The 12,455-nt window shown below is 41.5% G+C and overlaps 1 protein-coding gene across 1 annotated transcript in view; it reads right to left on the reverse strand.

Annotated features, from left to right (window-relative positions):
- L2HGDH (L-2-hydroxyglutarate dehydrogenase) overlaps positions 1 to 12,455 on the reverse strand; it is a 50,093-nt gene that overhangs the window by 15,028 nt on the left and 22,610 nt on the right. The window contains exons 5-6 of the mRNA XM_006160513.3: positions 8,991 to 9,153; positions 7,167 to 7,201 (exon numbers count right to left, since the gene is read on the reverse strand). Of these exons, the coding sequence (XP_006160575.1) occupies positions 7,167 to 7,201; positions 8,991 to 9,153 (198 nt within the window). The remainder of the gene's footprint in view (positions 1 to 7,166; positions 7,202 to 8,990; positions 9,154 to 12,455) is intronic.

The following is a 12,455-nucleotide window of genomic DNA, read 5'->3' on the forward strand; positions in this document are numbered from 1 at the left end:
CCCCTCCTATCCATTGTTTCCCATTTATTCCTACAGTCAACAACAAGCAACTCCTTGCTCTTGTTAACTCGTTAGATCTTGGGACCAGCAGTTAGTGTAATGGCTATTTCGCTGGACTTCCATGTAGTCAACCATGGTTTGAGTCTGGGACCCAGTGGCTTAAACTCACGCCGGCATGTGTGCGTGCGTGCCCAAGATCCCAAGGGGAGAATGGAGGAGAAGGGATTGTGGCGTGGCCATCCCCCCTGGGGGGTGATTTCTCGCTTTCTGTCTCTCTGTCTCTCTCTGTCTTTCTGGCGAATACACGCGCCCTATAGCGAAAACCTCTCCAAAAAAAAAAAAAAAAAAAGAAAACTTGTTAGATATCCTTCCCAGCTGACCTATTTCTGAAGCCTTGGAGTTCTCACATTTTCTTTGTGCATGTCTCAACATTTTATTTCTTTCCAGCCCCCACTGATTCAGCCTTCTTCTACTGAACTATATTTCATCTTTACATGTATTCTATTTTTGCCCTCACTAGAAGAAAGTTATGCCTCTTTTCACGTTACATTTTTCACAAAAATCTATGAATTTTTTCATAGTGAAGTCAAATTAGTTGGAGTAAACTATTACAGTTTTTAAACCCTTTAAGTCAAAAGGTAATGTCAGCAATAACATCAACAAAACCCTTTTTCTAAATAGGTCATTATCTTTCCTGTTCACCTAGTTAAAGACAAGAAGCACCAGATACATTTTTATGTGATATAAACTATTAGCTCCAACTTAAAAGGTCAACAATTCTTTTGTTCTTGGAATATAAAATGTAGATAAGCCTTATGATAAATGTAAGGATAAAAATAGGATCTGTTAAACAAAAAAAATTCAAGCAACAGTTCCAAGGAGAGATTAAAACCTATCCGGTCTCTGAAATCATTTAATGGTATATATTAAAAAAAAAGAATTTAGTAACACATTAATTCCACTTTCAAATTGGAATTTAGGTAAACATTAAACAATATGTTTGTTCGAATATAAGTTTCTTTTAAATAACTGTGAATCTCTATTGCTCTTTCTTTTTTTTTCTTTGGAGAGGTTTTTGCTATAGGATAGGGCATGTACATGTACCAGAAAGAGAGAGACAGAGAGACAGAAAGCGAGAAATCACCCCCCACCAGGGAGGGTACACCACAATCCCTTCTCCTCCATTCTCCTCTTGGGATCTTGCGCACACACGCACATGTGCCCAGCATGAGTTTAAGCCACCAGGTCCAAGACTCGAACTGCAGACAACCACATGGGAGTCCAGCGAAATAGCCATTGTGCCAACTGCTGGTCCTTCTATTGCTCTTTCTTAAGTGAAACAAACTTTTCCCCAAAATTCAATGTATTCGTCTTTAGTGTGCAAATCCTCCCTCCAAAAGTTCATTTCAAAAATTCCTTTTCTTCTAGCCTCTCATGAAATCAGAGATATTCAACCTGATAAGTGGACCCCCAAAAAACTGACTTCGAACCCTAAAATTATAGTAAAGGCAGGGCCAGCAAATGGCATGGTGGTTAAGGTGCTGGACTCTCACATGACCGGCCATGGTTTGAGTCCCAGACCTGATGACTTACTTTCTTACTTTCTCTTTCTCTGTCTCTCTCTGGTAAGTACATGTGCCCCACAGCAAATTGAAAAACAAACAAACACACACACACACACACACACACACACACACACACACACATATAAAGTTAAACAACTCTTTTTTAAAAATCATTTAATTTAATATTATTATTTTTAATTTGCTATAGGACACATGCACTCACCAGAGAGAGACAGGGTGATGGAGGAGTGAGAAAGCAAGTCTCAAGGTCCGGGACTTGAATTGCAGTCAGCCATGTGGGAATCCAGTGCCTTAACCACCCACCTGCTGGCCCCAAATAAATAATTATACTAAAGAGAAATACCAGAATAAAAAGACAACTACACTAACCCTGGTGAAATATATACCCACTGGCAAAGGCTCCAGTACATATTCCCTCACGTGAGACCACACTCTTGTGAAAATGTTGCTTTGATTAAGGATAGGCACAGAAACAGACTTCTAATTCTTCTCTGAGTGGAAACCCTGCTTGCTCTGCCACTTGGGCTATCTATATGACCCAATAGATCTGATGGTAATTAAAGTATCTGTGATAGGCGCAATGTTTTATAGAGCCTCTGATAGGCCTCTATAGTCAAACAACAGCAGAGAACTTTAGGATTTGGGAGGAAAGATATTATCCTCTATAGAAAGCGCTTCTTCTGGGAACCAGCAGTTAGCGTAATGGCTATGTCGCTGGACTCCCACGTAGTCAACTGCGGTTCACGTCTCGGACCCCGTGGCTTGAAACTCACACCGGGCACGTGTGCGTGCGTGCCCAAGATTCTGAGAGGAGAATGGAGGAGAAGGGATTGCAGCGTGACCATCCCCCCGGGGGGTGATTTCTCACTTTCTGTCTCTATGGCTCTGTCTGGCGAGGGCACGCGCCCTATAGCGAAAACCTCTCCAAAAAAAAAAAAAGAAAAAGTGCTTCTTCTTTGAGTGAATACTTGACTACAGATCACCAAGTTAGCATGTAAACAACCTATTATTAACTGGGTGTGGTCTGACTCACTAAGCCACAAGACTGGGTGTGTACAGCAGCATTCTGTCATCAAGATGAAGTGTAATACAGGCTGAGCATCCCTTATCCAAAACGCTTGCGACCATAAGTGTTGAATATGAGCTATCTTGGGGGCGGCACCTAAGTCTAAACAGGAAATTCATGTACATAAACACCTTACACAACATTCATGTTCATATACATCTTACACACATAGCCTAATGGCAATTTCATATGATTTTTTTAAAGAATTATTTATTTTATTGTTTGTTTATTTATTTATTTATTTATTTTAAATAGGACCAGAGAGAGGGGAAAATGTGAGAAAACAAGCTGTCAGGTTTGCAACCTGAACCATGGTAAGCGATGTGGCAGTCCAGAGCCTTAACCACCATGCCACCTGCTGGCCCAAATTTCAGATACTATCATAATGCAGTTTTTGAGTGCAACACATCTGATGACATCAGGCATGAAATTTTCCAGTTGTACCATCATGTTGACATTCAAAAAGTTTTAGATATTTGGGCAGTTTGGATTTCCTATTTTCTGATTAGGGAAGCTCAACCTATACATAAGATCAGGGTTATACAGGTCCTGCAGACACACATACATGGCAGAGACAAAGTGAGCTCAAGTTCCCATGACCCCTACCCCTGTTAACTTGCCTTGCTCCACTCAGTCTAACCCTATGGCCCAATAGGGAGTTCTCTATGACCAAGTTGACCATGAAAGAGAAAACTACAGGTCTGATTTACAAATGGTTCTGTGCAACACTTTGGCTCCCCTCAAAAGTGAACAATACAGCACTAGAACTCTACTCAGAGGTGCTCCTGAGGAGTGTGGTGAAGGGAAACCTTCACAATAGATGAAGTGTAGGACTCTGAACACCACATCTGGTTGTGTATCTTACCAAGAAGACGAGAATATATCCATATTACTTCATGTGCCATAACTATTAATTTGGCTAGCTGGTCAGGAAAAGAAACTCTGGAGAAAATAGAGTTGCTACCACAAAGAGGGCTCAGGGATGCTAAAGAGGAGTACATCTGGGATACATCATCTCCTGGGGCACATCTATTTTCCCATGTATTGGGGAAAACATTTGCAATTCATACACCTGGTTAAGGTTAATACGCAAAATGTTAATCCAAAATACATTTCTCAATGTTATAAAAATTACTAGAAACTACCATGACCCAAAACAGGCCAGGCTGTTAACTGCACACACACTTCAGTAATGAAAGTTTACCCTGGGAACCAGTAGTTGGCGTAATGGCTATGTTGCTGGACTCCCATGTACTCAACCGCAGTTCGAGTCCCAGACCCGGTGGCTTAAACTCATGCCAGGCACGTGTGCGTGTATGCCCAAGATCCCAAGAGGAGAATGAAAGAGAGGGAAGGTGGGGCCGCCCCCCCCTGGGGGGGGGTGATTTCTCACTTTCTGTCTCTCTGTCTTTCTGGGAAGCACACGTGCCCTATAGCAAAAACCTCCCCCCCCCAAAAAAAAAAGAAAGAAAGAAAGTTTACCCTCGCCAAACTAGGAACCATGACCATGACTGCCTGAGATATCTACTAAAGGCAAAGACCCTATGGCATGGGTAGTGGAAAATGGAAATTATAAATGTCAGCTATGACTACAAGATTATAGAAATGAGGAATATAATACTAGTAGTTATGCATATTCTTTCTTACTTTAACATAAATATATTTGTCTAAATATTGCCCAACTCTTGCCTTATCCCAATTGCTAAAGATGGAATTGCGTTATCTGCCCTACCCCCCAAACTCATATATTGAAACCCTAACTCTAATGTGACTTCATTTGGAAGGATGGCCTATAGGGAGGTAACTGAGATTAAGTGAGATGATAAGGGCAGGCCCTAATCCAATGGGACTGGTGTCCTTGAAAGAAGAGGAAGACATCAAAGACCATTGTCTATTTATCTGTTCATGCGCAGAGAAGAGGCCATGTGAGGGCACAGTGAGAAGGTGGCTATTTACACACCAGGAGGAGCGACCTCACTGGAAACCAGCCCTGTGACGTGAACTTAGAGCCTCCAAAACTGAGAAAATAAATTTCTGTTGTTTAGGTCACTCAGTGTGTGGTACTATTATGGCAGTACAAGAAGATCAAGGCATGTATTTCGACCTTCTCCGTCATCTAACACAGCATTTCTCTACCTCGGTACTTTTGACATTTAGGGCTGGACATTTCTTTGTTTTGGATACTTGTTTCTCACATGAAAGGATGTTTAGCAGCAGACCTCTACTCACTAAATGCCAGTAGCACTACCACCCCATCTCATTTACGAAATCCAAAAATGTCTCCAGATATTGTCAAATGTCCCCTGGGGAGCAAAATCATCTCCAACTGAGAACTACTTTTTTAATATGTTATAAGATGTTGACACAGTGGTTAACCTTTAAATCTCAGTCTTTAAGCTGTTAGGATCTCAAAGTGGGAGTGTGACTCAGCTAGAAAAGAATGAACATCATCCAAAGATAGGTAGAGGGGCCATTGTAATTTTTTGGAGAATTAGCAGGTTTTTCATTGTATGAGGGATAATTACACATTGGTAGGTCGAAGCGTAATTTTACTACTGCCTTAATTTGGAAACTAAACCTGGGTACAAGGGGTATATATGGATGCCAAGTTTGAGAAGGGATGGACTACACGGGTTTGTACTGTGTCAATTTCATTAAGCTGGGAGTTACGCTTAACAGAATGCCCTCTCTGTTTCGCTCCAATTTAAAATTGACCAAAACAGGAAGTGCATATGATCTGGCAGAAATAAAGCAGTAGCCATTATTCTCTGAAGGTCATCCCAGTCCAACATGGTGACAGAGCAGACACCCAGTGAATTCCAGCACCCACATCCAATTCTGTTTGCCCACCACTGACCCTACTGACCAAGAGCTGCTATAGCCCACTACTTGGGTGTAGACACAAAGGTAAGAGCGTCTCACAGATCTCCTCAGGGGCTTCCCATTTGCGGTCCAACTTCAGAAGCTAGATACTTGACTTTACAGACTGGTTGGAGAACCTCTGATCCACCAACTCCCATATGAATTTCTATTTCTGAATTCCTCAAACACTCAGCTGTGACTCCGCTCCCCCGACTGAACATATAGTGAACATATAGGGCATCTAAGGCTTCCATGCCACTCTGTGGTTCTTGCTTAGGACTATGTGAAGGTGAAGAAAAGCAGTCCTTTTCCTCTGCACACTTTGCATGCCTCACAAGCTCTTCTAATTAGTAGATAGTTTATGTAAATCAGTAAAGAGAAAAATAGGCATGTATTCGTCTGCCTTAAAATTAAACATGCAAGCGCTTCTAATCCTGGTCTTTGCCAGCACAGCTCCTATATGAAGCCCCTTTATTCATTCCTTCGTTGAATAGAAGTTGTTAAATTGCTCTAAATAAATTTCTCCCATTTACATTAGAGAAACTTCATTCAATGACTTAAAATATAGCACTGTGGATTTATTCAACTATTTTAGAAAGGGAGGAGATAAAAACAGACAATAGTGGGAACCAGCAGTTAGCGTAATGGCTATGTCGCTGGACTCCCACGTAGTCGACCACGGTTCGCGTCCCAGACCCAGTGGCTTAAACTCACGCCGGGCGCGTGTGCGTGCGTGCCCAAGATCCCGAGAGGAGAATGGAGAAGGGATTGCGGCGTGACCATCCCCTCTGGGGGGAGATTTCTCGCTTTCTCTCTCTCTGGCCCAACTTCAGAAGCTAGATACTTGACTTTACAGACTGGTTGGAGAACCTCTGATCCACCAACTCCCATATGAATTTCTATTTCTGAATTCCTCAAACACTCAGCTGTGACTCCGCTCCCCCGACTGAACATATAGTGAACATATAGGGCATCTAAGGCTTCCATGCCACTCTGTGGTTCTTGCTTAGGACTATGTGAAGGTGAAGAAAAGCAGTCCTTTTCCTCTGCACACTTTGCATGCCTCACAAGCTCTTCTAATTAGTAGATAGTTTATGTAAATCAGTAAAGAGAAAAATAGGCATGTATTCGTCTGCCTTAAAATTAAACATGCAAGCGCTTCTAATCCTGGTCTTTGCCAGCACAGCTCCTATATGAAGCCCCTTTATTCATTCCTTCGTTGAATAGAAGTTGTTAAATTGCTCTAAATAAATTTCTCCCATTTACATTAGAGAAACTTCATTCAATGACTTAAAATATAGCACTGTGGATTTATTCAACTATTTTAGAAAGGGAGGAGATAAAAACAGACAATAGTGGGAACCAGCAGTTAGCGTAATGGCTATGTCGCTGGACTCCCACGTAGTCGACCACGGTTCGCGTCCCAGACCCAGTGGCTTAAACTCACGCCGGGCGCGTGTGCGTGCGTGCCCAAGATCCCGAGAGGAGAATGGAGAAGGGATTGCGGCGTGACCATCCCCTCTGGGGGGTGATTTCTCGCTTTCTGTCTCTATGTCTCTCTCTCTCTCTGTCTGGCGAGCACACGCGCCCTATAGCAAAAACCTCTCCAAAAAAAAAAAAAAAAAAAGACAATAGTTTTGCTTAATCTTTACCTTTGTATTCCTTATAACAATCGGATATTTCATCCCTGTAAAACACAGAATTGGCAAAACAAAATTATGTTTAGCAAAAGAAGGTCAATATTATTTGAAATACTATACTAGTAACACATTAAAATGACTTTCTTCTGTCATATCCAGGATTGCACCCTACCTTTCATTCCAAATTTTTTTTTCACCAATATAAACTGGTTCATATCGACAATATTTAAGCCCTAGCCCGTACCATGTTCCATCACAACTCATTTAATAAATGCTTATAAACCATTCCTCACCTCAGGTTCAAATAGACAGTCTCGGCTTTTCTCTGAATGACAGTCCTAGAAATGATGCTGTACAATGGCTCACCATAAATCAGTACGCATTTCCCCACAGGACTAAAGCTATGATATGAGAAATTTTGGTTACCTGGTTCCTTGCAGGTTTTAGATTGTTTAGAAAAGCAAGTTATCACAACACAAAAACTTCCAATAACAAAGGGACCATTTATAAAACCAGCTCCCTCTCAGATAATACTATCAGTAGGCCTTTTTCTTCCTTTCTTTTTTTTTTTTTTTTTTTAGATTTTTGCCGTAGGGCACTTGTACTTGCCAAAGAGAGACAGAGAAGAGCAAGTACGAAATCATCTTCCAGGGGAATGGTCACACCACAATCCCTTCTCCTACATCCTACTCTTGGGATCTGCGGCATGTGCGCACACGTGCCTGGCACATTTTTCAAGCCGCTAGGTCTGACACTTGAGCTAAGGAGTCAGCCATGTGGGATCCAGTTCCTTAACTTCCATGCCGCCTGCTAGCCCCACTGTCACTAGGTCTTATCGAGCATATATGCATAACAAAAAAGGAGTACAATCTATCTACCTGTATCATAAATCTGGTTCATCATGATACCTACTTAAAACAACCCTAATTATTTAACAATTTTTCTCTTCATCTTAGAATTTAGGACAATAGAGAACGATTCAGATAGCCCAGATCTTCCTAAGGAGGTCTTCCTTCTGTCAAAGAAGAAAGAATTGAGTCCTACTTTTTTTCTACTTTGAATTTCCCAATAGCAAATAGTAAGTATACATATCTTCCATTTGGTTAAAAAAAAAATGTCCTCAAAGTAAACAAAACAAATTCTAAGTGCAGTCTAAAAATGGAATGGGGAGAGAAGTTCAAAATGGTTGAGTCATTTAATGACATTGGGCTGAAACTTGCGTGTAACCAAAAATCACGAAAGCCTTATTATTCCTAGATCCTGTCCCTGGACAGTCTTGATTCAGTGGGTCTGAGTGATGCTTAAAAACATCTGCATTCCTTTTTTTTTCTAAGACAGGGTCTTGCTTTGTTGCAATCCTCCTGCCTCAGCCCTAAGTGCCTGGGACTACAAGTAAACCTAGCTTTTAGGAAGGGCTGGGATTTGACCTCAGGTCTCTGTTTGCCAAATAGTAGCATCTATAAGCATGAGCTGTGGTAGCTAGATCTAAAATCTGCATTTTAAACAAGCATTGTCAAGAGATTCTGACTCTAACCTGCAGGGTCAGGAAGTGTTCAGGGGCTAATTTTCTATAAACATCCTTGGAAGTTCAGATTTTTACATTAGTCCGATGTGTCTGATCAATGCCTATATCTATCAGCACAAGATCCTCCAGGAATCCTGATTCTCCCATATCCAGTCTCACCTTTGTCCCTCTTGTACGTACCTCTGGCTCTGCACCCTATTCTAGCCTAGCTCCCGATGGCCCTCCCACCAGCACTATCCTACACAAAAATTATCCCAAATGTTCAAAAAAGTCAGTATAAATGTTCAATAGAAAAGACAAGGATGGCTTACCATCTTTACTTCTTGAAGGGCTTTCTGTAGCCATTTCAATACCTTTTACTTCAAAATTGGTCAAGACAGAGCCACCTGCTTCTTGAAAATCCTGAGCAAATGACAAAGCCACCTGCCGATAGTCCACGATGCCAGTATAGGGACAATCAATAGCCATTAGACCCTGGGGCAGAATTACGAAAACATCAAGACAATACAATCAAGAATGAATAAAGTTCGCTTTTTTTTTTTTTTTTGAGAGAGATTTTTGATATAGGGTGCATGTGCTTGCCAGAGAGACAGAAAGTGAGAATTCACTCCCCCAAGGGGATGGCCACGCATCAGTCTCTTCTCTCTTGGGATTTTGGGCATGTATGTACATGCATCCAGCATGAATTTTAAGTTGCCAGCTCTGGTGCCCAAACAGTGGTTAACTATGTGGGAGTCCAGCAAAGTAACCATTATGCCATCTGTTGGTCCCAATAAAATTTGTTTAAATCTTTATTTTTGGTTGAATTTTTTATACTTGTTTATTTGTTATTATTTATTTTAGTTTCTTTTTTTTATTTTGCCATAAGACACATATACTTACTGGAGAGAGGGAAAGTGAAAAATCATGCCCCAGAGGGATGGCCATACTGCAAACCCTTATCCTCCATTTTCCTCTTGGGATTTTGGGTACCCACACATACATGCCTGGCATGATTTTCAAGCTACTGGGTCCAAAACTTGAACCACAGTCAGTCATATGGGAATCCAATGCCTTAACCATGACACCACCTGCTAGCCCCTGTACTTTTTAGAGAAAGATTTTTGCTGTAGGGTGTGTGCACTCACTGGAGAGACACAAAAAGCGAGAATTGTCCCTCAGAAGGGATGGCCAGGCCGTAATCCCTTCTCCATTCTCCTCTCCGGATTTTGGAGATGCAGGCATACACATCCAGTGAGAGTGGGAGTCTAGCGATGTAACCATTACGCCATCTGCTGGTCCTTGTACTTATTTATTTTGATGTATAACACACATTATCCTTGTTTGGGCAAAAAATATATTCTTTCTGTTTGTTTGTTTGTTTTTGTTTTTATTTATTTTTGAGATATGGTCTTGCTACATTGCCTAAGCTAGCCTCAAATTCCTGATCTTCCTGTTCCAGTATCACAAATAACTAGGACCACAGGTGTGTACCACCACATACAGCAAATCTGACAGACTTAAAGAATAAAATAATGGGACCAGCAGTTGGCATAATGGCTATGTTGCTGGACTCTCATGTTGCCGACTGCAGTTCAAGTCCCGGACCCAGTGGCTTAAACTCACGCTGGGCGCATGTGCATAAGTGCTCAAGATTCTGAGAGGAGAATGGAGGATTAGGGATTGCGGTGTGGCCATCACTCCTGGGGGGTGATTTCTTGCTTTCTGTCTTTCTGGTGAGTGCAAGCACCCTATAGCAAAAACCTCTCAAAAAAGAATAAGAAGAAAATAACATAAAAGTTTGCTCTATTAAGTACCTAAATTTGAGACTGAATACATACATAATATGTCTAAAAGATAAGAGAAATATTATACTAGCTAAATAAGAAAATCTCTACAATCAGGAAATAATCTCCCCTTAGATAAGTTAATTTTGCCAGGTTGTTCCTGCTAGTTTTATTTATCATGAATTACATCTTTTTTTTTTTAAAGGTTTTTGCCATAGGGTGCATACGTTCACCAGAAAGAGGCAGAGATAGTGAGAGAGAAAGTGGGAAATCACTCCCAAGGCGTGATGGTCACACTGCAATCCCTTCTCCTTCATTGTCTCCCTGGGATTTTGGGCATACATGCACATGCACCCAGCACGATTTTCAAGCCATGGGGTCTGGGACTTGAACCATGGTTGGTCATGTGTAAATCCAGTGGTATAAAAACTATGCTACCTATTGGCCTATTGCTCATCATATCTTACTCTGATTTTCATCTGATTCATATGTGACTGAGTTGAATTCTGTACCCCCAAACAATTATGTCTTCAATAAGCTCTACTGAGATGTTCCCATCAGTATATGGAGGTTAGTCTCTGAGGAGGCTTTCTTAAACTTTTGGACTAAGTTAAAAGTGCTCCCTCATGAGACAGAGTACTGGCTCTATCAGAATACCTATCACTAAATTCCTTTGGGCTGACAGCTGTGCCTTCTAACTGCAGTGCCTAACACAGTGTTTGTCATATAGTAAACAAGAAAACGGTGGGGGCTGGCAGGTGGAGTGGTGGTTGAGGCACTGGACTGCCATATGGCTGACCATGAGTTGAGTCCTGGACCTGGTCAGGCTTGCTTTCTCACTTCCTCTTTCTCTCTAGTCAAACTTTAAAAAATAATACTAACAAATAGAATTAAATGAATAATTCTTAGAAAAAAAATTGTGGTTGAATCAGACAGAGTCAGACCTTGGGGTAGGGCACTCTTAGGAGCTGTGTGATCTTGGGAAACTAACAACTAGTTTCTCTATTTTTTTTTTTTTTAGGTATTTTATTTCATTTATTTTCATTATTATTTAATTTGACCAGAGAGAGAGAGAAAGGGAAAGTATGAAAGCAAGCCTCCAGGTCTGGGACTCAAACCATGGTTGGCCATGTGGGAGTCCAGCACCTCAACCACCATGCCAACTGCCAGCCCGTAGTTGCTCTATTTATAAGATTTTAAAATAATGTGTATCTAATACGTATATGTAAGTGATTTTATTATCTACACACACATGCCTCATCTACCTTGTTCCAAGGACTGTTGACGAATCACATGGTCAAGTGCACAGAGTAATATCCAGATGCATCCTTAACCTTTTTTTTTTTTGGTAAAGGTTTTTGCTATAGGGCACGGGTGCTCGGAGAGAGGAAAAATGACAAATGCCCCCTGCCCCCGCCGGGAGGCATAGCCATGCCCCACACTCATTTCTCCTCCATTGTCCTCTCCAGATTTTGGGCATGCTGGCCCACATGACAGGGGTGATTTTCAAACCGCCAGGTCTGGGACTTGAACTGCGGTTGGCCACGGGAGTTTAGGGCCTTAAGCATTACACCACCTGCTGACCCTCATACTTAACATATAAAGTGCGAAAATGTTTATTTTGTTTGTTTTCATTTTTAAAAAACATGTTAGTATGCTCGCTAGAGAGAAAGAGAGTTGTGGCAGCGGAGTAAGAAAGCACCCCTCCACAGGGATGATCATACTATAATCTCGTGTCCTCTATTTCTCCTTTCAGAATTTTGGACATGCACACACACACACACACACACACACACACACACACACACAGTGTGTTTCTTAAGCCTCTGAGTCTTGAACTTGAACCACGTAGCTAGCCATGTGGGATCCACCTGCCTTAACCACCATGCCACTGCCTGGCCCCTGAATTTAAATGTAAGTTTATTGTGGTGCAAAGATATTTTTAAACCCATGCATAGTTTTTTCACTGAACTTCCACCGAAGACCTCTTGTATGCTTGAGGCCCTAGAT

This window comes from Tupaia chinensis, unplaced genomic scaffold (genome assembly GCF_000334495.1).
Source record: "Tupaia chinensis unplaced genomic scaffold, TupChi_1.0 Scaffold000688_1, whole genome shotgun sequence".
Taxonomy (NCBI): domain Eukaryota; kingdom Metazoa; phylum Chordata; class Mammalia; order Scandentia; family Tupaiidae; genus Tupaia; species Tupaia belangeri.